This window comes from Equus przewalskii, chromosome 3 (genome assembly GCF_037783145.1).
Source record: "Equus przewalskii isolate Varuska chromosome 3, EquPr2, whole genome shotgun sequence".
Lineage (NCBI taxonomy): Eukaryota > Metazoa > Chordata > Mammalia > Perissodactyla > Equidae > Equus > Equus przewalskii.
In genome coordinates, this window is record NC_091833.1 from 40,645,995 (window position 1) to 40,671,181 (window position 25,187).

General features: G+C 47.1%; 1 protein-coding gene across 3 annotated transcripts in view; it reads left to right on the forward strand.

Annotated features, from left to right (window-relative positions):
• TSPAN5 (tetraspanin 5) overlaps positions 1-24,174 on the forward strand; it is a 152,701-nt gene extending 128,527 nt beyond the window's left edge. For all 3 annotated transcript variants that reach the window (XM_008524432.2, XM_070614215.1, XM_070614216.1), the window contains 6 exons: positions 10,339-10,485; positions 15,184-15,354; positions 17,651-17,776; positions 19,429-19,476; positions 19,573-19,689; positions 21,975-24,174. In XM_008524432.2, the coding sequence (XP_008522654.1) occupies positions 10,339-10,485; positions 15,184-15,354; positions 17,651-17,776; positions 19,429-19,476; positions 19,573-19,689; positions 21,975-22,040 (675 nt within the window). In that variant the 3' untranslated portion in view covers positions 22,041-24,174. The remainder of the gene's footprint in view (positions 1-10,338; positions 10,486-15,183; positions 15,355-17,650; positions 17,777-19,428; positions 19,477-19,572; positions 19,690-21,974) is intronic.
• Positions 24,175-25,187: the final 1,013 nt, after the last annotated feature.

A 25,187-nucleotide genomic window follows, 5' to 3' on the forward strand; every position in this document is an offset into this window, starting at 1 on the left:
TGAACCTGGCACTTTCTTATTTATTTATTTATTTTTTTAAAGATTTCATTTTTTTCCTTTTACTCCCGAAAGCCGCCCGGTACATAGTTGTATATTCTCTGTTGTGGGTCCTTCTAGCTGTGGCATATGGGACGCTGCCCCAGCGTGGCCCCATGAGCAGTGCCATGTCTGCACCCAGGATTCGAACCAACGAAACACTGGGCCGCCTGCAGCGGAGCGCGCGAACCCAACCACTAGGCTGGCCCCGTGGCACTTTCTTATTGAGTCCATTCTGGCTCCCGGAGCACATCGTTTTCTCATGCAGGTACTCAGAAACTCTTATCAGCGAGGCAGGGACTAAGGCTGGGTTTATCACTCCTCCCTTCTAGAAGCACTTTCCTCACTTGGCTTCCAGGATATCACATAGCCCCGATGTGCCCTTCTCACACTCCTTTGCTCATTCCAGCTCGCTTCCATGACCTCTAAATTTTGCAGTGCTCCAGGCTTGGTCTTGCGACCTCTTCTGCCTCGTTACCCCTGCCCTAGGAGGTCTCATCCAGGCTTGGGATTTTAAACCCCATCTATCACTGATGACTTTCACATTTAACTCTTTGGTCCCGACCTCATCGCAACTCCAGACTCCTTATAGCCAGTAGCCAGCCCAGCATCTCCACTAACATGCTCAGCGGGCTTCTGAACCTTAGTGATCCAAAGCAGCACTCCTGAATCCCCCCTCACACTGGCTCTTCCCAATTGCAGTAAACGGCAGCTCCGTCCTTCCGCTTGCTCCGTATCCTTGACGCCTTTCTTTGCTTCCCACGCCACATTGGGTCCATCAGCAAATACCATCAGTCTAGCTTGAAACTGTACTGCGAATCTGGTTTCTTCTCATGCCTCTGTCATCACTCCCTAGTCTAGGCTGCCACCACATCTTACCTGCCGTGGTGCAGAAGCCTTCCCTCATTCCCCTGCCTCTGCTCTTGAGCCCCACTCCCACCCCAGGCCCATCGCCACACAGCAGCTGAGTGATCCTTTTAAAATGTGAGACAGATCCTCCACTGAGCCTGCCATCTCACTCAAAGACGTAGATGCCGCTCCATTACTTTTGGGACCGTAGTTCCCATACTGTGCCCTCCCCCACTGTGCCCTAGCACCTGCTCACCATCTTGCTGTTCCTCCAGCATCTCAAATAGACCTACCACCCCAGGGCCTTTGCACCTGCTCTCCCCCTGACTGGTGCGCTCTCCCCCAGAGACCCACATCAGTGTTTTCCTTTACTCCCTGCTCTCTGCTCAAATGTCACCTTTGTCCACAGGCTTTCCTGGCCTATTTAGAGTAGCCACTGTTACCCCATCCCCCAGCCCTTCCTTCCCTTCCCCTGTGGTTTGCCCCTATGTGTTTTCATAGGACTTAGCACTTCTGCACTAACAAGGACTTTTTCTCTACCCAAGGAACTTTCGTTTACTGCTCCACCTCAGTACTGGAACATTAACTAGCACATAGTAGGTGTTCAGGAAGTACTGCTTGTAAAAGAATGCATGAAAGATGAATGGGGAGAGCATCCTTTTAAACCCCGGCTGTATCGCTCCAGCCGTGGCCTCAGGTCTCTAGTTGGCATATAGAGCATAACAGTTCTTACAGCAGAAAAGGAGTAAAATTACATGTGGTTTCTGGTGTCTGATATGATGGTGGTACACTGTTAGGAACAGCAAATCCATTAAGCCTGGATATCAGAAAACTTTAGTCTCATTTCGTGGAAAAATGAGGGTATCTTTCCTTTTCCACTTTGCCCAATGCTTGTGCTTATGTCTTCGGTTTAGGTGGGACAAGCAGCTCTGCTCAGTACTGACCATGGCAGTGATGGGCTCAGTGGGGTGGGGAGCAGGAGCAGTGCCCTCCCTGGTCCCAGAGAGCCCCGCTTCCCGCGGTCGGGGTGTGTGTGTCTGTGTGTGTGTGTGTGTGTGTGTGTGTGTGTCCCCTGCTGACCAGCACTGGAGGGTGTAACAGGACAGCTTGTCTGGCCTGAAGGCCCCTTGAGGGCAGGAGCCTGTCTCATCTTTCCCCCTCAGTCTGGCGCCTCCCACACCTGCACGCCCGGGAGGCATCTGTGACCGACACACAGTGAGAAGGCGCGCAGAGCGGTACACATTGTAGGACTCCGTGAAGAGGCTTCGTTTTTACTTCCGTGATCTCTGGACCCCTCGGGGTAAAGTTTGAGGATGACTTCCTGCTTCAGAGGTGAGGAGACTGAGGCCCAGAGGCGTCACACGGGGAGCTGGCCCCGACCGGTCCCTCTGTCCCCTCCTCTTCCTCCTGGGACGGACGCGCTGGAGCAGGAGCGCGGCGTCGGAGCGGCTGGGCCTGCGCTTTCTCCCCGCCCCCGGGACAAGGGACTCATCCCCTGGAGGCCTCCTGACCTCTGTCCTTGGTCGTCTGCTCCCTTCACACCCTCCGGGCCTGCCTGTCGCAGTCGTCCGGTGGGCTCGCCTTGGGAGACTCCCCCTTTCCCGGGACGCGAGCTCAGGCGTGAGCATCCATGACTCAGGGCTGGGAGCACATAACCTGAGCAGAAGAGGCCCTCGGCCCTGAGCCCGCTTCAAGGACGCAGTTCGGAGACGCTGGGAATCCTTCCTGGAAGATTTCGTTTTACTGACAAATGCCTACGTTTGTCCACGTCTCTCTTCCTCGGTTATCTGCTAATCCCCGGGTTCTCTGTCGTAGCGGACACCTGAGAACCGAGCGGCCTGCGAAGCCTGTGGAAAGTTAGTGTGTGGTCTGGCGGGCTGTAACCAGGATGTTCAACAGGTGTGAGAGAGAGTTTGAGAAATTAGCATTTCTCTTTCGCCGTCCCTCTAAACTTCATTGGGAGCGATTGCTCAGGGATGCAGATTCGGGCGCATAAACATCGGTGCCCGGGTCGCTCGGTGAGGCCCTGAACACCCGCCTCGAGACTTCGGGATGTTTTTACTTTGGTTTGCGGGCACCACGATCAGAGCCTCTAGTGCATGTTTCAGTTTAAACTTGCTACTTAAACCAGGAATATTCCTGAGTGTGTCTCCTGTCTTCTGAACATGCATGTGAAAATATCTGGGGAGTGGCTGGGAAGGTGCTGGATTTCTGAAAAGTGACCCTTTTGCATGTGGCTGTTTCCACGTTCGGAGAGGCAGTCACGCCCACCCTGGTGGGGATGGTGGTTTCCTGGCCCGAGAGCGGTGCCAGGGGAGGGGACTTGGCGCAGTAGGCTCCCCCCACCCCCCACTTGACTGCAGGATTTAATGGAGACCTGAAAGTGACTGCCCTTCTTCCCTTCCTCTGCACGAAAGCAGGTCATGGCCATTTATTATCTGCAAGAAAGGATTACTTGAATCTCACTGATGACCTTTATTGACCAGAAAAAATGGGAAAGCACACGCCTGGAAAGTCGCTCGTCTTCCTTTACCTCTGCATCCGTTTGCTGGGCTGTGAGTGACGCTGCCCCTGTGCCCTTCCACCTTCCTGGGTTGGGCCCAGCGAGCTCCCACTTCTTCTCGTTCCGAGTCCTCTCTCTGGACTCTGCAGCAATTCCTTAGACAGATGGATGTTTTGGGTTTGGCAGAGCGGCTTTGCCCTGTAACATTCTTTGAGGATCTCTGCTGAATCTTTACGAGGCACGTTTCCCTGTGGCCCTATGTTCCCAGCTTGGTCTTCCTATGGACATTAGATGTGGATTTAAAACCACATCTCCAACTCTCCAGGACCACCCCTCTCTGCATAGCTCGTTTTCTTTGAAATGCTCTACTTTGCCATTCTTTCTCCAGCAGGGGAATGCTTCCCTCCCTTTTACTCTAGGAAAGCTGTTACCGGTTCCACCCCACTAGGGGCTGGTTTAGGGAGGGGTGGGAGAATCAGGACCCAGTCTCATAAATCTCGAAGGGGTCCATCTGGCCTGGCTTTGGGTGCACATTCCGTATGCCTGTCTCTCTGTTTCCCATCCAGCAGTTGGAAGGAATGTGCTTGTATATGCCAAAGCAGAGGAGTCCCAGGCCTTTGGGGCTTATTAATGCTGTTTTTGCATTTCTTTTCTGTGTGAGTTGAGAGAGAGGGAATTGCAGCTTGCCAGGTGGCGCCGAGGCCGTCCTGTGCTGGTGGTGGGGAAACCACAGACGCTCCTGAGGTTTGTTGGTTTGGACCCTTCTGGAGCTTTGTTTGCCTTTTCATTCCCACACGTGTGCAGAAGCCTCTTCCAAGAAGAAGCAGTTATACTCAGAACATACGCCATTGTTGCAGAACCAGAGGAGAAGCTGCTTAAGTTCCAGCGAGAGTTGAATGAATGAGGTGCTGCTGAGGACCTGGAGGTGGAGGGGAGATGCGCTCATTTTTCACATCCTTGCTGAGATGTACAGTGTTCTTCAAACTGTTGAAGGAAAAGATCTCACGGGGAATAGGACATGGTTCAGTAACTGGAAGCTCACTCGGGAGCAGTGAGTTCGTGACCAGAGTACCCAGTCAGCCCCCTGGCAGCAGAGGCGTCCTTGTCCCTGGTTCAGGGTGCTGCCCTCTTGGCGACATGGCTGCTGATTGCTCGGCCTTGTTGACTGACTTCTCGCATCTCTCTTCTCCACTGCACCGCTTCTGGGTACTCTTAGCTTCCACCCACTCATGGCCTCTGCCTGCTCTTGGATTTTGCTTGCTCCTGGCTTATCCCTTCTGCCTTTGCTCTGAGTGTCTTTTAGGTGACTTCCAATTCCCCAAGACAGAAGATCTGATTGACAAGTCAGTTACTGCCACCTCCGTTAGGCACGATCATTGGGTGCTGCCAAGGCGTTTCTTAGGGAGTCAGCAGCGCAAGTGCCAGAGCAAAACAGACTCCTCTCTAGTGTGGTTGAGTTAGACACCCGTCCTCTGTGCTTCTGTAGCATCTGATGTCTGCCTCTTGGTCTAATATCAATGTGATGATAGTGACGATGGTGACAAACTTTGATTGAATGCTTATTATGTGCCAAGCACTTAGCCTAGTATTTGGATTCACTTGGATTCTTTCTTTCATCCTCATAATCCCTTATGATGTAGAGTGCCATTTCACTGATGAGGAAATCGAGGCTTAGGCAGGTTTAGTAACTTGCCCAAGATCACACAGGTAGTAAGTAGTGGAAATGCGCTTTAAGACAAGGTGTCTGTATTATAGTGTCCTGTCTGTCTGTCTGCCCCACCTCGAGCCCTTGTTCGGGCCACCCTCTGTCTGTTTGTCTGGATTCCAGGGGAAGCTGTAGGTGAGCCAGGTGTGCTTGAGTCCTGTAAAGGATGGTTTGTGTGGGATGGAATGCTCTCTGCCACACTCTAGAGCGGGCTTGTCTAAATGGCTGGAATATCAGTCTCCCTTTTACCGTGATGGACGCACATCAATACGTTTTTTGTGTATTGGCTCTCTAAACTTCTGTTATAATGGCATTGCCTCAGACACATTCCATTAATGTGTCTTATTTGTTTTTAGACACATACTGGTCTCCTTGCTAAGTTCTGAGAGAGACTGTCCAGTACCTCGTGGATAATGGAAATCGCCCATTTTCACTGGAGGATCATCTTGTAAAGGCTCCAAATTGACATGTCAAGAGCTAGTTGTCCAAAAGCCAATCTATGGAAGGGCTAATTTGCTGAATATATTTGTTTCTTTCAACTTTTTAAATTGGCTGTATTCATTTTGTCTTTATAGCAGTACTTTTGTTATGGCCAATTTGTTTTTGCCTCTGCTGCAGCAACAGCTGTAGACTTAGAGAAGATGACTCGGGTCATAAAAATATAGATACAGGAACATGTGGTGTGACTGTGAAGAATTCTCAGGCATGTTCATTATGTCAGTTTTTGTTAATATAATCTTAATGTACAACAAGGAGTATATGTGTAGGAAATCCTCCTATATTCTTGAGTCTGTGCTCTTGAATATATGTTTCTTGCAACCTACGGTCTTGGTCTCTGTCTCTCTTATTCTCATTCTTTCCCATTCTGTCTCTGCTGCTGCTGTTCAAATTCCGCTTCCATGTCAACCAAGACAAATGGCTGCAGGAATGAGCACATGTGGCTAATTGCTCTGCTTCTCATCCACTTAGCCTCCTTCCAGTTAGATTCAGAGGATGGTGTTTCCTGACTTGATCCACCAGGTCCAATGCCCTTGATGTCTGTTACTCTGGGCCTTGCCCACAGGGTCCAGGCAGGAGAAGGAGAGGACTGAGGACTGGGTTGCAGTGCCAGACTCTGGGTGCACACGTCTAGCAGAAGCAGCAGTTCTGAGTACAGCAGAGTGGCCAGATGACATTTTCTATATATATTTTTCAATCAGTTTGAGCTATAAAGAGTTGGTATTTAAAGCCAAGGACTGACCATTCAGGTTTACATGGAGAATTAGAATGTAAATCATGTAAGTATTATTTGTCAGAGACGTAGACAAGTACCTAAAAGTTCTATCTAGAACTGATCGTTTCGTTAATGATACTGAATTGATGGTGAGTCCACCTGAAGCAGAGCTGTTGACACTGGCTTAATTCCTGTGTTGCCTGGAAGTATCAGCCAGCCGAGTGAAGGAACCATATTAAATCCAACACTTTCCTCTATGCCTTGTCTGCTCCCCACCCCACCCCACCCCATTTCCCAGCATAGAGTGTGAGCTTTAGTCCTGGTCCTGTGTGTGTATGCACTGAAACTAAAGCATTGTTTACTCACAGCTCTTGTTGTCTTGTGCGGGCTCCTCAGTTGCAAGTGCAGACCCAGCTTGTGCAGTCAAGGGGATGTCCTCTGAGGATCCTGGAGTGACTCACAGAGCCCACGGCCGGGCCTGCGATTATTGTACTGTTGGGGTTTTCCCTCCCTACCCTTACTATTAGTTTCTCGCTAAGCACTGGCTTTCTGCTTCTCACTGCGGGCTGACTTTCTCCAAGTGGTGAAAAACATACCACATGTGGCTCCAGAGCTGGGCATTTTACAGCCTCAGCCTCTAGAGAGAGAGGCCTGGTCTAAATCCTGGCATCCAAGGAGAGAAATGCAGCCTTCCCAGCTCTGACTGGGGCGGTGGGATCACGTGAGAACTGCCGGCTCTGAGGGGCTCCGGGGGTGGGTGTGGCAGAGGCGGTGCGCACAGGTTCCCACAAGGCCAGGTGTCCGCCCGTGCTCTTGCGCCTTCCTGAGGATCTACCCTGAGTCTGAACGTCTATTTTCACTCACTTGGCAGACTTAACTGTAGTCTTAGCTTTTTCTTCTCCCAGCTGCTTCTCAATGACAAGCTTTGATTCTAATTATTCTTCAGCAGGCGTGTTCTGGTGCTCCTTAATCATTTGTCACATTGAACTGAACAGAATTAAGGAGTCCAGTGAGAGGCCCCGTCTTTAAGACAACAGAAGGCCGAACTGTCAACTCCCCATCACTTTCGTAATTCAGAATCTTTGCCGCCAGGATTTGCTCGGCTCCTCCGTGATCCCTGTGCAGTCACAAGCAGTCAGGCTGCTCCTGGGTGACCATTTGGGAATGCTGCACAGGTGGAAGAGTAAGTCTTTTCTCCTCTCCATCTAGGTGATAGTTCTAATCCCAAGGGAAAGACAGCTGGGCACTGGGCGTTGACTTCCACACTTTGTGTTGTGAGATTTGAGTTAGTTTTCAACTGATAACTATCTAAGTATATTCTGAATGCGTTAAAAATAAAGTTCTTGTTAGTATTTTCCATACTTTACAGAACATTATTTCCCACAAGCTCTCAGAGTCTGTCTCCAGTCCTGTCTTTTGCCAGAATTTAGGATTAAATGAGTAGAATCTGCAGTCCTGCTAAGCCCCCAGGCGGTTGTCGTTTCCATGGAAACAGTGGAAGGCCTCTCAATTAAAACTGCCCCTGCAGGCTGGGGAGAGTAAAAAGTAAGAAAATGAGTTTGTCTGAGACGCCAAATTTTCATCCTCGAAATTAAACCCAGAGAGGACAGACGACCCAGGACCTGCTGCCAGTTGGGATCGTCCCGTTTTGCCTGTTGGGGAGGGAGTACTTGGTATTCCAGGCTCAGGTGTGCATGTTGGCTGGCTGGCTTCCCCAGAGCTGCCCAGTTAACTGTCCCCTTATCCAGGGAGCTCTTCCTCTAAAGCCGTGGGCCCTGGAGGAGTGTTTGGGAACAATCTGATCTCTGCTCGGACTTGAGGGTGAATCACAAATAAAAAGCCTGTGAAAAGTGGGTGAAGTCACAGAATAGTCTTAAGGTTGGAAGGAACCTAAGGGTCATTAAGTCCTGCTTTCCCGTCCCATTTGGGAGGCCCTCCTGGGGCGCTGCTGTGGAGGCCACAGCTTCGGCTCCCCGCTGAGGGGAAGCCACGTTCCTTGGGCAGCCTTCTCTGATCCCTTGCTGGAGACCCACTGGTGTTGGAAAGGCCTCTTTATGCAGAACGGACACCTCTTCCTGTCACTTCCAACTCTGCTGCTGCTTCTTTTTAGTCTACTTCTCCCATAATTAAGTTAACATTTAAAATCTGAAGTATATTATCATGTACCCTCAAAGTCCTCTCTTCCCCTGGCTGAGCAGGTCGAGAACATTAAGACTTTCAGTGTGACACCGTGTTTAGAGGCATTCTGCAGGGGGAGGTCATTCCGACGCTGGACCCTCACTGCTGTCGCATGGACTCTGGCTGCCTCCTCTGACAGTTGTTTTCTCAGCATTGTTTGTGTAGGTGGAGAATTGGCTGCAGTATTTTTGTATTTTCCTTTTTCCCCCTGGAGTATTCATAGTTCAGAGCTTGGAAATCCAAGAACCACAAGATTGGATCAAACCATCAGTCTAAGCAGCCTCATGAGGGCCGTGGTTGCCTCTTGTGATGTCGCCCCGGAGGTTGGTGGAAACACCCTACGCCCCTAACTGCTTTCATAATCTCCACCCTTCATCTGGGGCTTTATTCAAACCCTGGGCCTTTCTCGTAGGGTTGAAGTTGTGCATTTTAAGAGTGCTTTATTCTTCATATATGTTCTATTATTATTATCCAGTATCATTCTTAAGCTTATGCCCTCCGAAAAGAAACAAAAACCTAACGAACAAAATACTCTTGTCCAAAAGTTCCTGCAACCTTAAAAGGGGTTAAAACTTAAAACTCCGATGTTGATTAGTGCTGACTGGGAAGCGCTGGGAAACAAGTACATGGCTTCTGCTTGGTGGGGAAAGAGTACTAAAGAGGACATTCTATTCTGGTTCCAAAAAATCAATAGCTGTGTGACCTCCAGCAAGTCTCCAAACCTCTCTGGGTTCCATTTTCCTTAAGTATAACATGAAATGAATACTTTCTGTTCTTCCAGATTGTTGGGAGTGCTTTGAAAACAAGTTACTTAATATTAAGACTTTAGAGCAAGCTATACCCTGATCCTCTGGGGGTATTTTGAGAATTCAAAGCAAGTTTAATAAGATAAGAAAATAAAATATTGATGATATTGGTTTTGTAAGGCTCACATACATCCAGTTTCAAAATAATAGTATTCAAAATAATAGAATAGTAAATATGTACCTTGCATTTCAGAGAAACAAATCTCATGATTTCCAGCATAGGTTCTGGGTGGTATTTGATGTGGTATCACACTTAAGGAGAAAAGGATTTCAATAAAGAAGTGGCATTGTTTGCGGAGAAATGAGATTACTCTGGGTTCCTTTGGCAGGAGAATAAAGGGTTGAAAACCAGGGAGTAACCTTAGATTTGTAAATCAGTTAAATCCCAGTTCTTATAAAAAGGTGGTAAGGAAATACCTCTAATAACTCGATGTGGAACAACCGCCAGCACAAACCACCTGTGGGGCTGGGGATCTGAGCCTGACAGCGTCTCCGTGAAGCTCAAGGAGGGATGCTGAGGTGCAGTTTTTCCCTGGAGGACTTTTTGGGGCTTGCGGCTGGAGTGGCTGCTGTGTTAGCGCTCAGCATCCTGCTCCGCCTGTTGCCTGACAAGTGCCCCGCGCTTGGAACAGGCGCTGTCTGACACCTGTGTGCCCCGGAACTCACCGGGACCCCTCTCCCTGGGTGCTGGGCACTGTGTTTGTCCTTCACACCTGTTTTTTACTCAAGACCACTTAATTTGGGGACAGAGAAAGCAAAGGTAACATCCACATCTTCTCTGTACAGGGTCTAATGACAGTTTCTTAGGGTCATTTCTTTGCTTCGTGTAGTTTTACTAAAAATAGGAACGTATCTAGAGCCTAGAAAGAAAGTCATTTTTTGTTTCTGTTTTGTTTTATTTTTTGCGGTGTGTCTTGAGTATTAATCATGCCTAATAATGGGATTACTTCTGAGGTTTTTCTCCCAGAGGGGAAAGACAACTGTAGTCATCTTTTCCTGTTGGGAACTGACCCTGCACCCGGTGTCTGTGTGTTCTCTCCACGCCCAGGGGGTGCTGTCCAACATCTCTTCCATCACGGACCTCGGCGGCTTCGACCCCGTCTGGCTCTTCCTTGTGGTGGGAGGAGTCATGTTCATCCTGGGATTCGCAGGCTGCATCGGAGCTCTTCGGGAAAACACCTTCCTTCTCAAGTTCGTAAGTATCGCGCTCTGCGCTCAGGCTGAGAGCCAGGCTCCTGTCTCACAGCAGGAGGAACCTGGTCTGTAGGCAAGAGTGAGCCACGCCCAAGGCCGGCAGAGATGGCCTGCGGTGCTTCTCTCCCAGGAGAGCTCTCCAGATTCTCCCCCTGCACACACCCCTGCCTCCTTGATAAAGTAAGTCCCACCCCACCCCCTGGGATGTTTTGTATGGATATCCCATATGAAAGGTGGGGATTTTGTATGTGGATATCACGACTTTGAATTCCAATCCCTAAATACCTTCAGGACTAAGGTAGGTCTCTAGACAGAGTTGACTTCTTTTAAGTGACTTTGGCCCCTCTTCTAAGCACATGGTAGAAGCTTTTCAGGTAATTGGTTTAGAGAAACTAGACAAAGCACAGTAGCTGTGGCTTGCCCAGATAAATCTGGTAAGCAGAAGGTTTTGGTGAATATGGAGAAACAGGAAAAGACAAATCTCCCTTGTTCTCTGCCAGTACAGAGTCTGACTTTTGCATGACCAGCCTAGTTTTTAGGTCCCTTGCAGGGTGTTAGGTGTGATCACTGTTAGTATGAATATTTTTGGAGAAGGACTTTTACCAGGGGGTAGATAAGTATTAAAAGTAAAAGCCTCTCCTTTGGAGATTCCTTCCAAAGGAGAACAAAATGGCATATGCGCACATGTACGTGTCTGAAAGAGGTTTGGCGAGTGTAGCCACAGGTCAGCCCAGTGTGCCTGTCGGCCTGGAGCCTGGCGTTCTGGTGCGCGTCTGGATCCCAGCCTCGACACAGCAGTGTCCACACCCATTTCCAAGAACAGAAAAAGAATTTAAAAAAAACCCCACCCTCCTATCCTGAGGGAAGACAGTGGGACTTCTAGAGAACAGTATTAATGTAATATCCCAGAATCATTCTCAACCTCTGCTGATACATCCTCTGGGGACGTTTTCATTTAAAACAGGAACATAACGCAGAGCCACGCCCGACAGCCCTGCGTCTGTGATTCTCCTCCCCAGCACGTCTGCCACGTCATCCTCTGGCATCTTTTCTCCAATAGCCCTCAGAAGAGCAGGCTCACTGCACACACACTGTCCCCCTGGCAGGCCCCTGGCAAATTTGGGCAGCTCTGGCTCACGCCACATTCTGGAGGCTTGTCATGACCGCCATCTCACCAGTCTTCTTGGCATGAGATCCTTCTGAGGGCTTGAGCTCACCTCACTCAGCTTTTCTGTAGCCTCAGTGGGCCCCAGAGCATACTTAGCGGTTGCCACTTTTTTATCTGGTTTAGCCTCCGTGCCCCAAAGTGTGGGATCCACTTTACTAGGATTCACTTGAAGATAGTTTCGTTTATGAGGGTAGTCCCTTTAACGTAGTTTATTATTTGTGTAGTTGAAGATACCAGAGTTAACTGAACTGGCAGAAATATACACATTTCTTTAAATCCCATTTATAAATTGAAAGTGCCTTATAAAGTGAGCGCCTTAATTTATAAAGTCCCATGTTGGAAATGAAGAGAATTGTGTTGCTTCTTGGCTTTTTTAAATCTTGGAGAATATTTAAAATGGCCTGTCTCTCCATTTTGTACAAACAATAAAAACTGGCCCAAAATATTCTTTGAGCAGGAACTAGGAAATAAGTAGGAAGTCAATGTCAGCATGCCTCCAGACAGCCCGAGGCTCTGAGGCCATGGGACAGGAGGGTTGCTGGGGCGAGTCTGAGAGCTGAGATGCTGTGAAATGGAAAGGAGCTTCCTGCTTGGCTGAGGCCCAGAAGGAGGCCGCTGAGTCAGTCTCTGCACCTTTGGAAATGGGGAAAATTAGCTCACAGGGCCCATAGCATGTGGATTTCTGCCAAATATTTGATAAGAATTTAATTTGGACTCAATTTTTGATATGTACATTCTGTAACATTATGAGAAAATTTGCCAGGGTAACTGGATGGTGAACTTGCCCAACCTTATGGAGGTGAGAACAAAATCTAACTAAAACCTTTGTGTGCCTTCTGTCTCGGTGCACTGTGTGTAGGCACGTGGGCTGTGATCTCATTTCTGTAGTGAGATAACTGTCCTGTTCACGTGTAGAGTGTGGCTCCTAATAAAGGATAGGGGATTCTACTATACTATGGGGTAGACATTGAGTAGAAGTGATATTGATGTGGGGTCGGTGAGCCGAGGAGTTGAAAGAAAGATTTCTTGGACTCTCAAGATCTGGCAGTAGTGCTCTTTTATTTAGAGAATAGTGTGGAATAGCATGGGGACAGGGCCCATGGGCAGTCAGAGCTTCTGCTGCCGCCGCTTCTGCTGCCCCCGCTGGCATGGGGACAGGACCCATGGGCAGGCAGAGCTGGTGCTTGGAGACAGGACCCACGGGCAGGCAGAGCTCCTGCTGCTGCCCCGAGTTGTGGGTTAGGGCTAAATTTAAGGCATAGGTATGTGAGTCATCTCTTTACGAAGACAAAGGAAAGAACATGGAAAAAAGTTAAAATGGTATCAGTGCAGGTGGGGTCTGGTCGTTGGGTGATCCCATGACTTTTAGACAAGAATCAAATCGGATTAAGTAAAGGTCAGAAGCCACCACCCTAAATCAGTTACATGAGATTGCCAGACAGCAACCAACTTAAGTTCTTGCCTTCCCCATTAAGAGTTTCTAGGGACAAGGTCATCTCTCCTCTTCTTCCTGGTACAGAGAGGGAGGCACGTTTTACAGGTAGAGATTTACCTTACAAATGTAAATGTGTCCCAACAAGGGCAAGTTCCATTCCCCAGAGCCTCCTTCCCTGTCCCAGCCCATCAAAAGCAATCAGCCCCAAACAATCCGGATGCCAAAGAGACATATCCTGGGGTGGCCAATTTCAGGTCCCTACAAGGTCATCCCCCCCTTCCTTCACAAACGCAAATGTCTCAAAAGGGCAAGCAAAATTCCAGTCCTCGGGGCCTGCTTCTCATCTGCAGTTTTAAAAGTAACCAGCCTAAAAATCCTCATCATAAACCGTTTTAAAATTAAGCAGCCTAAAAATCCTCATCAATATGATTGTTTTTCTGTCCCTTTTTCTAGATTGAGGAAAGCTTACTTTGGAATTATTGGTATCACTGATGATAATTAAGAACTGTGTAGGTTCTATTTCTAGTGAATTCATCAAGGACAGACAACCAGGAGCTCAGTGGAACCTGGGGGGCTCAGCTGGAGGGTCTAGAATTGGGGCCTAAACCTTGGGGTTCCAGACTTTGCCAGGCACTTATTTCTTCCTTCCACCCTTCCCCTTGTGCCTACCCTTCCAGAAGTGCACTAGGCATCCTGGATAAACCCTGTCAGACACACTGACATCTAATGTGAAATGGCCCCACTCCACTGCTCTCTCCTACCGCCACCTCCAAATCGCATAAAATGGGAGGTCTTTAGAGGCAGGAGTATGGTCTGACTCATCTTTGCTTCTGCCAAGCCCACCTAGTCCAGGGCCTGATCTGTTGTGGGTGATTCAGTAGATTTTTGCTGAATGCATAAACATTTTTTTGTGTGTTTTATTTTGGTAAGTCACTGTGTAGTTTCCTTTGCACCCCTCCCTGGTACCTGTCTCTCTTGGTGGCTGCGTGGTGGCTACTTGCTGAAGACAGAGACAGTAGACAGCTTTAGCCCCCTCTGCCGCCTCAACCACCAACACTGTCCTGCAGCCCTCAGGAGCTCTGCTGAGCAGGTGTGGCCCCCATGTCACCCTTTCTGTCGTTGTCACCAGAAGTTTGCCTGCAGTTTACCCTCTGATCCTTCACAGCCTCATTTCTCATAATCTCTTTGAGCAAAAAAATTTGAAAAGGGTAAGATTGTGGGGGTGGTAGGAAGTGGAAAGAACTGTGGGCATGAGCAGTGTGTTAATATGACTAAGATGAGGCTATTCTGAGTCTTCTAGATGGAAGGGAAATTTCCCCAGATTTGTGGGCAATTACCATGTTACCCATGGTCTCCAGACTCTTGTTGTCTGCCTTAGCTGAAAGTCTTCCTTTGGTTGCATGTTGTTATTTAAAATATTCCAAGACTGGTGTTTCTCAAAGGAAAGCCAGCAGAACCAGCATTCCAAGAAAGACCTCAACCCAGTGGCTTCATCTGCTTTCAGGATGGGAAATTATTTTCATGGTACAGTCATGCCCTACCTTCCTCTTAGAACTCTTCATCTAAGATGAACACATGTGCTATTTTACTTTGTATAGCAGATGCCAAGGGAAATTAAAACAGTGTCTGAATCCAAAAAGGGAATATGTTGCATACAGAATCAAGGCCACAGTAATAAATGACAAGCGATCTTAAAATACTGGGATAATTTATGTTTCGACATTACAAAAGCTTACTAGAGGTAGGGGCAGGTCGTTGTTCAAGTGTCTGGCAGTGCATTAATCAGGAGAAATTCAGTAGGCCTTGCTGTGGGTCTAATGAGAAACTTCTATTACCCATGTTTGCTTATGGCCTTTGTTGGTTAATTACCACATGGAGCACCAGAGCCCCTAAAATGTGATTATGAAATGATTTTTAAAAATCCTTTCTTAGAGTGTAATATTCTATTAATGAATCTTAAGAAACTGAAGATTATCTGCTTTGGACGTGTGTAACAACCCAAGGTAATTACAGACCTTTTTAGAAGGAACCATTTAACTATGTATGATCAAAATAACCCTTATAACTGTTGTCTGTGTGTGTGTCTTTTGTCTTAGTTTTCTGTGTTCCTGGGAATTATTTTCTTCCTGGAGCTCACTGCCGGGGTTCTGGCATTTGTTTTCAAAGACTGGATCAAAGACCAGCTGTATTTCTTTATAAACAACAACATCAGAGCCTACAGGGATGACATTGATTTGCAAAACCTCATAGACTTCACCCAGGAATACGTAAGTTTAAATTTGGTTTATTTCAAGTTGAAAGCTTTCTCAGAAGGATGACCCCAATGAACACCCCTTCTGGCTTCTGCGTCTGCCAGCTGGAACCTACCTCTGATTTTCCTGCATGTTTTTTTGTTTGTTTGCTTGTCTAATTATTATTTTCTGACTTGCTCTATGACTTACATGATCTGCACCCTAAATGGAAATGTCCTATTTTCATTTATCTCAATTTCTACTAAGGTAGAAGAACAAAGAAGAAACCTCTTGAGCAAAAAGCCTAGAGTCACAGTTGCCCTTTCCTGTCAACGTTTGAAGAATATTGTTTTGCTACGGGTTTAACATTTTATTTGATGTCAAATGTGGATTCTTTCTTGTTCCTTTGCCCTCCTTTTGGTCTTCCTCCATCCTTCGCAGCTCATAGTAATATGCTATCAATAGAATATTTGTGCACAAAGTTCCTAAAATAAGCCCAAACATTATTATGGCACATGCAGTTAAAATGGCCAGTCGATAAAGTGCTGAGCCCTGGTGGCCTCTGACAAGTGAAGAGTCGGTGCAGTAGAGCCCCCTTCCGCGCAGGCTTCTGAACATCCTCTGTGACGGCCCCTGGGATGCAGACCACGTAGCAGATGCCCTGATCCGCTCACAATGCAAGATGGCAGAAACAAGGGGTCAGAAGATACAGATCTAGCGCCAAAATCTGATTAGCTCAGCCTTGTGCTAATAGGACAGTGACCTATTTCCTCAATAGTAAAATGGAAATAATAATAGCTGCTGTTTAACTCATGGGGATATTATGACACTCTAATGATGTGAACAGTTTTATATTAGGCTTACGGAGTTGTCCTACAAACAGACAGGTCTTTATTTGCTTGCACTGAAAAACTGGATAAGCTGAGCAGACCTGGACAGCGGTGTCTGTGACATTAATGCATATGGCAGGACTCAAGGGCATACAGAAGCCCAAGGGACCAACAACCATCTTTTGGTTGGACAGTTTTCCAGAATAAGCTGGGGTCCCTTTTGATAAAGGGAGGAGAGGGCTGGTGGGCCATTGCCATGAGGGTGACCCTCGTTAGGCAGTCAGAAGTGAGCTGAGTTGTATTAGTTTTGTTCACTGGCAGCAACGACTGTCCTGGAGTAAGCTGTACCTCAGGTGTGAAATTAAGCCCTGTTTCCTCTCCTCAACCGACTTCACTGTTCTGTTAGGTCATAATGGATGCAAGCTCACACCTTGCCGGGTATTATTGCTGACTAGTTTGCATGGCAGATCTGATGGGGCTTTGTAGGCAAACCTCGAGATGCACAACCCCAGCCATCGGGGGAGGAGCTGAGTTGGAAGAACATGTGGAAACACATTCTCTTGAAATGCTGTCTGCTCTATATGGATATACTGTTGTTTCATGTGATTTTATTTTTCTGTCATGGAATTTAGTGTTTGGAAGTAGCTATTGTCCTGAAAGTCTTAAAATGGCCAAGGCTTGATGTTTGTTTAGCTCGGAGAAGCAGAGCTAGCCCACCCGGGGGAGAGACGGGGGCTGGGTGGGTTGTGGGGCTGCCCTTGAATCAGGGCCTGTTTAAGACCCACTGAATTTAACAGCTCGTTTTATTATGTTTTAATTCGATGATTGAATGTTTTAAGTTGAAAATGTAAATACATGCTCTTGTTTAAAAAAAATTCAGAATAGACACAGATAATGAAATGTAAGCCTCTGAAACTTTCGGAGGTAAGGGATGTGTTCACTCTATTGACTCTGGTGGTGGTTTCTCGATGTATACATACGTCATGTCTTAGCAAATTGTACACTTTAAGTACGTGCACTTTATTATATGTAAATTATACCTCAATAAAGCGGGTTTTTAAAAAACCTTTAAGGTGTAGAGATCAAATTTTAAAAAGGTTAGCCTCTAGAGATCCTACCCACAACCCCAGTTGCCTGCTTCAGACACTACTACTGTTTTAGTCTTGTTGATCCTTCTAGAATATTCGCTTGTGTACCCACGCCAAACAGATCTCGCAACTGAGCCCTACTGAGCTACTCCTGCTCTCCCTTCTTCCACCTAACCCCGCTGGTCTCGTCAGTCATTTTAATCTCATGGAGCACATCCTTAGGAGCTGTCGGCCTCAATAACTTCGGAAGCTTTTAGAGGGGCCTTTCAGGTTCAGTTTGGTTAAAAATAAGTTCTGAGACAGAAGAGATGGTTAGAGCTGGCAAAGCTGGGCGTTGGTGGTTTGGCGGGTGTAAGCGTAGGCGCCCGGTCGCCTCCAAGTCGACATGTGCTGATTCTCTCCTGTTTGCTCTAGTGGCAGTGCTGTGGGGCTTTTGGAGCTGATGATTGGAACCTAAATATTTACTTCAATTGCACAGATTCCAACGCAAGTCGAGAGCGGTGCGGCGTGCCCTTCTCCTGCTGCACTAAAGACCCCGCGGTAAGTGAATGCCAGCACGCCGCCGCCTGCTCCACGTGTGTGTGGCATGAGCAGAGCGATTTCGTTCTTGAAACCTCTTCCTTCCCGCTTCTTCCTAATTGTACCTCCTGTAGGGGTGTAGTGCTCGGATCTCCCTAGGAGGAGTCATATTCGCCGACGTTAATTTAGTGCTACATGCTGGTTCCTAGTCTAGGCATTTTTGTGTGTTGGCTCATTTAACTTTGGAACGTTCCTACCGGCAGACACCACCGTCACCTTCCCTTTCCAGGTAGAGTCAAGGCCGCAGAGGTGAAGGAACTTCCCAGGCCCCCACTGCTGGGTGCGGTGGAGCTGAGCTTCCCCACAGCGGCCTGGAGGGCCTGGTCCTCCTGCTTCTGGGAGGACGCGTGTCTGAGGGCCCTCTGCATGGTGCGGGGCCACAACCCGCCTCTTCCCGGCCTAGTTCTGGGGGAATATTAGAACGAGGAGAAGAGTTTGGGACAAGATGGACCTAGACTACCCTGTAGGGAGACCGCAGCTGCCCCCTCGCTCGGTCAGAATGACCACCATGACTATGGTTTGTATTTTATTTAAAAAAAGAAAAAGTATAAAATCTGTTCATAAGCCACTTGCTTTTACCACAAGTTTGATTGTATTTTGGGTCAAATCATGTGCCTGGCATATAGAGTGACTTGAAATGCCACTCTTCTGTTGTAAGTTTAAAGCCAGAATTGAGTGTTAGAAGGACAAATGTGAGGAGTTGCTCCTGCTTTCGTGTCTTCTAGACTCCAGCCTCGCTCTGGCCTGGCAGTCCCCAAGGTCCTCACCCAGACCCGCCCTTCCCCCCATGGAGCAGGGCTGAGTGGGCCCGGGTCCCCCTGTGAGGTGGAGGGTGTGGGGCCTGGTCTGGGGGTGGCAAAGCAGAACTTCCCTGCAGGCTGCCCATGAGGGGGTCATCCTGGCTGTTACTCTCCGTCTGAAGGAGACTAAGAGTCAGTAAGGACCATGCTCTGAGCCCGCAGACCTCCCCCGGAGGGCCAACCTCTCCCACGGGCCCGTTTCTCCCTCCCCTGTGAGGGCAGTGCCCACTCAGGCAGCATCACGCTGGCAGCACATATACTCTGTGCTCTGTCTCCAGCTCCTGTCCTTTCTGAAGATTCTCAGAAGTCATCACACTTTGTCTATGTAATGTGTGGTCAGGGCTTTGTTTTGTTTTTAATTAAGTAATACGTTCTCATTGAAAAACCATTTAAATAATACAGGAGTATACAGATTGGGAAGTAGATGTCCCCCTAAAAGAGTGTAAATGAAGACAGTCCTTGTGCCCTTTAACCGTGGTTTTTATCTCTGTCTCCAGTTCCCCAAACCCCATAAGCATCTCGAGGTCATCAGCTTTGACCCCCCAACCTCCTGCGTCATGGGTTCGCGATCCTTTCTGATATTTCCTGAGCCTCAGTTTTCCTCATTTGGAAAAGAAGACTCATTTTAATATCTGCTTATGAGCATTGTCATAATAATTACAAGGGATAAAAGTGTTTCACATGGTGCCTGGGACAGCTGCATGCCCAAGTACACGTTTTATTACTGACACAAAACCAGCGATCTTCTGCTGATTCCTAGCTGGGCTTTCTAACAAGACTGAATTTCACTTTTCTGTTTTCTTTCTCCATCAGGAAGATGTCATCAACACTCAGTGTGGCTATGATGCCAGGCAAAAACCAGTAAGTGGGATCTCCTCTTGTTGCTTAGCACAAAGGGTGTTGGAGGAGCTTTTGAACTTGCGTGGTGACGCTGTGCTCTCCTCTTCCCTTGTGAAGGAAGTTGATCAGCAGATTGTAATCTACACGAAAGGCTGTGTGCCCCAGTTTGAGAAGTGGTTGCAGGACAATTTAACCATCGTGGCTGGTATTTTCATAGGCATTGCATTGCTACAGGTAAGACAAGGCTCCTCTGTGGATGATGTCACAGGGAAACAGTGCCCTGGGAGAGCCCTCGCTGGGACAGGAGCTTTGCTTAATCACCTTAATGTCACAGTTTTTAAGACTCCACAGTTAGGAGGGCTGGGAAAAAGACCTAAACTACTTGGTTTGGATTTCATCAAAGCTCTGATTTTAGATGCCACCATCCTGGAATACTTTAGGAAAACTTTTTTCCTTTTCAAGATGGAGAAGTTGATTGGGTCAGTAGTTGCCTGCTGGCATTCCAGTGTTTCCATGGCCTCACTTATACTGCACTGTGACAGCTGGGGCAGACAGGAACGATCAGAAGTAGATCCCAGTATGAAGGTTAAAGCTTTTTGGAGTTTCACAGACACGCTGTGCCCCTTGCTGTCTCTGGACCACCTTGACAAAGTGCTAGTGAGATAAGGGAGCACCCACTTTTCCTCCTGGGCAGTCCCAAGAGCTGGGGTTTTCATCGTATGGCGACGTGATACTTTTATTGGAGGGTCACCGTGGGGCACAATGGTTGAGAGAAATTAAACACCTAAATAAATGAAAAGCCATCCCGGATTCATGGATTGGAAGACTGAGGATTATATTGTTAAGGTGGCAGTGCTCCTCAAATTGATCTATAGATTCAATGAAATCTCTGTCAAAATTCCAACTGCCTTTTTTGCAAAAAATGAAAAAGCTGATCCTAAAATTCATATGAAAATGCAGGGGACCCAGAATAGCAAAACAAACTTGAAAAAGAACAAAGTTTGGAGAATTCACACTTCTCAGTTTCAGACTTACTACAAAGCTACAGTAACCAAGACAGTACATACCGGAATAAGATTGGACATATAGATTAGTGGAATAGAATTGAAAGTCCAGAAATAAATCCATACATCTGTGGTCTGTTGATTTATGACAAGGGAACTGAGACCATTCAATAGGGAAAGAATAATCTTTTCAACAAGTGGTACTGGACTAAGTAGATATTTATATGCAAAAATGAATTTGGACCCCTGCCTCACACCATATACAAAAATTAACTCATAATAGATCAAACATCTAAATGTAAGAGCTAAAGCTATAAAACTCTTAGAAGAAAGTATAGGTGTAAATATTTGTGACCTTGGATTAGGCAGTGTTTTCTTAGCTATGACACCAAACCACAAGCAACCAAAGAAAGAGCACAGTAATGGACTTCATCAAAATTAAAAACTTCTTTGCTAAAAACGATACTATCAAGAAAGTAAAAACACAGCCCACAAAATGGGAGAAAATATTTGCAAATCATTGTATCTGATAAGGATCTAGTATCTAGAATATACAAAGAACAACTCAGTAAAAAGACAAACCCAGTTTAAAGATGGGCAAAGGATTTGAATAGACATTTCTTCAAAGAAGGTACAGATAGCTAATAATCACATGAAAAGTTGTTCAGCATCATTAGTTGTTAGGGAAATTCGAATCAAAATCATGATGAGATCCACTTCACACACATTAGGATGGATATAATTAAAAAGGAAGACAATAACAAGAGTCCACGAGGATGTGAAGAAATTGGAGCCCTTGTAGATTGCTGAAGGGAATGAAAATGATGCAGCCTCTTTGGAGAAAAGTTTGGTAGTTCCTCAGAAAGCTAAACAGAGTTACCATATGATCCCATAATTCTCCTCCTAGAGAGGTACAAAAGAATTGAAAACATATATTCAACCAAGAACTTGTACACAGATGTTCATAGCAGCACTATCATAATAGCCAAAAAATGGAAACAGTACAAATGTCCATCAACCAATGAATGGATAAACAAAATATGGTTTATCCGTATAATGGAATATTATTCAAGCCATCAAAAGGATTGAACTACTGGTACATGCTACCACATGGATGCACCTTAAAAATGTTTTGCTACATGAAAGCAAACTGACACGAAAGACCACATATTCTATGATTCCATTTATATGAAATGTCCAGAACAGGCAAATCCATTGAGACAGAGAGTAGATTATTGTTTACCAGGGCTGTAGAGATGGGAATGATTGCTAATGGGTACAGAATTTATTTTTAGGGTAATGAAAATGTTCTGGAATTAGATAGTGGTGATAGTTGCACATCCTTGTGAATATACTAAAAACCACCAAATCACACACTTTAAAAGGATGAATTTTACAGTATATGAATTATATCCCAATTTTAAAAATAAAAGAGAAATGGGATTCATTGGCTAAGGAAAAGCCTAATGAAGTTAAGAGTTTCACTGTCTCTCTCTCTTTTCCTTCCTTTCTCAGATTTTCGGGATATGCCTGGCCCAGAACTTGGTTAGTGATATTGAAGCTGTCAGGGCTAGCTGGTAGGGCCCTGCAACAGCTTCCGCAAGACACTGGACAGAGCCAGCCCCACGCCCTCCAGCGTGCCCAGCTGACTCCGCGCCACACAGACCCTACTCGCAGAGGGATCCTGCAGTCCCACCTGATGGAGCTGCCAAGAACTTGTTTGAGGGGTCAGACTGGGAAATGCTGCTCACTGACAGAATAAAAAACAAAAACCAGTATGAAAGTCATTGTGCCATGAATCTCTGCTGTAGCCATGAATTTATGGATGGTTGGATACTTACCAAAAAAGAGAAAAGGGAGGGAGGGGGCCCAGATGTTCTTGAATTTGTGGAAAACAGTCTTCTTCTCTACTTGGGTCATCGGAGGGCTGGAGAGGCAGCTATGCTCTCCATCACACCTCGAAGGGACTGCCTTCTGCTCATGGCTAAAGAAGTGCGGCTTCTCTAAAACCCAGCCCCTTCCCTGGGAGGCCGCGGGGTCTGGCATCCCTTCACTGTACATTTCAAGGACCTGTCACAACTATCATCGCAAGAAGAAGACAGCTTGTCTTTGGGTTCAGATCTTGTGATGGCATTCAGCAAGTAACTCGGGGGCACGTCTGGTCTCTCCTGGAGTGTCTCCTCATAGGAACTTAACGCTTTCCGTGTGCACTGAGCAAGGGCGATGGAACGCTTCATGATGCGGACTTTTAACAGGACAGAGCTTTTTCCTGAGTAGGCCTGAGCTTTATCAATGGAATCCAAGAAGATGAGGTTAATGAAGGGCTGACAGTTGAAGACCCCCGCACCCCAGCCCACCAAACCAGTTGCTGCATTCTCTGGAAACTGGAATACTCTGGGGTTTGGTTTGGTTTCGTTTTGTTGTGGGTTTTTTTTTTTTTTTTTTTTAAATCTCTCAAAAGTGAAAGCTATGATACAGGTTCTGTTAAATTTTAGTGTTTTCTTACTCAGCTTGAACATGATTTTTTTTTGTATAATCTCCCTGCATGACCTGTGACTCCGAATCCGCCAGCTCCTGTTCCTGCCGTCTGTCCTACAAACACTTATACAGCTCTCTGGTCGGTGTTCATTTCATAGGTCCACGGCCTCCACTGGGGTAGCGTGTCCTCCAGGTGGGAAGGGACCAGCCGTGCCATCGCAAATGCTTCCATGGACTCAGCAGCCCCTTTACCGTATCTATCCTCGTGGCCTCTTCTGCAGCCTCCCCCTCTTTCTCTGAATGGAATTAAACCCAGTTCTGAAACAGTACTGACACAATCAAAAAGCTTCTAATTGTTGTTTCTCCTTTTTCTGGTTTTAGTTTGTTTTTATTTTAAAAAAAGGAAAGAGTGCATGGCCCGAGCTCCTTCTGGTCTCCTACTGCTGACTCACCATCAGGATGGTAGCAAAGCACAAATACTCTGGAGGGGGGGTGCATTGATGGGCAAGTGTTCTGTGACACTAGGTGGGAAACCACTTCCAGGTGCTGCCACCCGCCCTGCCCCCACTCCATGTGGGAGGGAGGAGTTTTGCCCCCAGATTTTAATCCAGTGGGTGTCTACTGGGATGACTCTCCTGGGGAGGAGATACTGGTCTGTGGAATGCTGGGAAAACCACAGGCATATTTTACGGTGATGACACATTTGCCAACACATAATTGGGCAGCCAGCTAGCATACTTTGTGGAAATTTGGCAAGGTTTTCCATTTCAGCCCCATGTTGCATTGCTGTGGCTGATGAATGTGTCAGTCTGCTCAGAGAAAGAACAAAAATTCTTTGAAAATCTCATCTCCAGAGTTTGGGTGTGTGTATGACTCTGCATGTGTGTATTTTTCTATCTCTGTAGAGTTAGAGATGATCATTCCATATTCCGGCTGTAAGATTATTTCATGTCTGCCCCCTCCACAGTTGTCATTCTGTCAGGTCATTCCCACATGGAGAAGACTGGAGCTCTTCAATTGGCACTCTTGTCTTTTTTGTTTATTGCCTCATTCTCCAGTGAACTCCAGCTGACCGGTTGATTCAGCATCAGGCCAGATTCCCGCCCTTTGGCACATCCCGTGAAAGGCCAAACAGCAAGTGCAAGTGAGTTCCGAAGTTCAGTCAATCACCCTTTATTTTTTACACTCAAGAGTGGTTGTGATAAAGGCTGCCATTAATAAACTTGGTTCCACCTTACACGGAGTTATGTCTTTCTTCAGTGCTTCTCTCGTGAAATTGTGAAATTCTCTAATCCAGTGCTTCTCAAACCCGAGGTGCCTCGGAATCATCTGGATGGCTTGTTGAAACACACATGACTGTGTTGCCTCGACCCCAGCATTTCTCATTTGGCGGGTCTGGGGGGCTCGAGAATGTGCCTTTCTGACAACTTCCCAGGCGCTGCTGTTGCTCCTGGTCTTGGAAGTGCACCCGGAGAAGCAGAGCCCTGATCCGATGCGGGGGGTGGGGTAGACGGGTCCCTTGGTGCTGCTGGCCGCAGACTGCTGAGAGACGGGCAGAGCTGGGTACGTAGGAAATCTCTGGCCCTGAGGTCCCTGTGTGTTGGTCACAGGCACGTGGGGACCAGGTAGACAGATCATCAGGCCTTGTGCCTAGCCATTCCGGAATGGGGAGCCAGAGCCTGTGTTTGTAAGCAGCTCTCATTGAAAATGGAATGCGCAGTGAGGTTTAGGATTGGTGGACTGAGGTAAATCTTGGTAATATTCACAACCTTTGTCTAAAAAATAATTGCTAGTAGTGCCTTAGAGCAAGAACCTTAAAAGCCATTATGTGAGAAACACCGACTTAGATGTCCTTTCACTGTGAATTCTCACTGCAGAAGAAGACTTCTGTCTTGAAAACTATTAAAGGCTTTTTTCGAAGATCAAATGAAAGCAAAATGTAAGGTTTGTGTAGTCTTCTCGGACCCTGACAGACACGATGGCCCAAGACTTGTTTGAGCAACAGTTTGCCTCAATCCCTTGGATATTTGAGACCAAAATGTTACTTAAGCAAATGTGTCAGTGGTGACCGGAGATCCCTGCTCCCGTTTTCCTGGCCGGGCCGTCCTGGCCGCGCAGGAGAGGCCCGCAGCTCAGCAGTGAAGGGCGCTGCGTGGGCAGGACTCGGGGCTGCGGCGGCTGCTTCCCTGTGTAGAAGGCAGACCGTGAAGGATATTAAATTGGTCTTTATTTATCTCTATTGTTCCACCA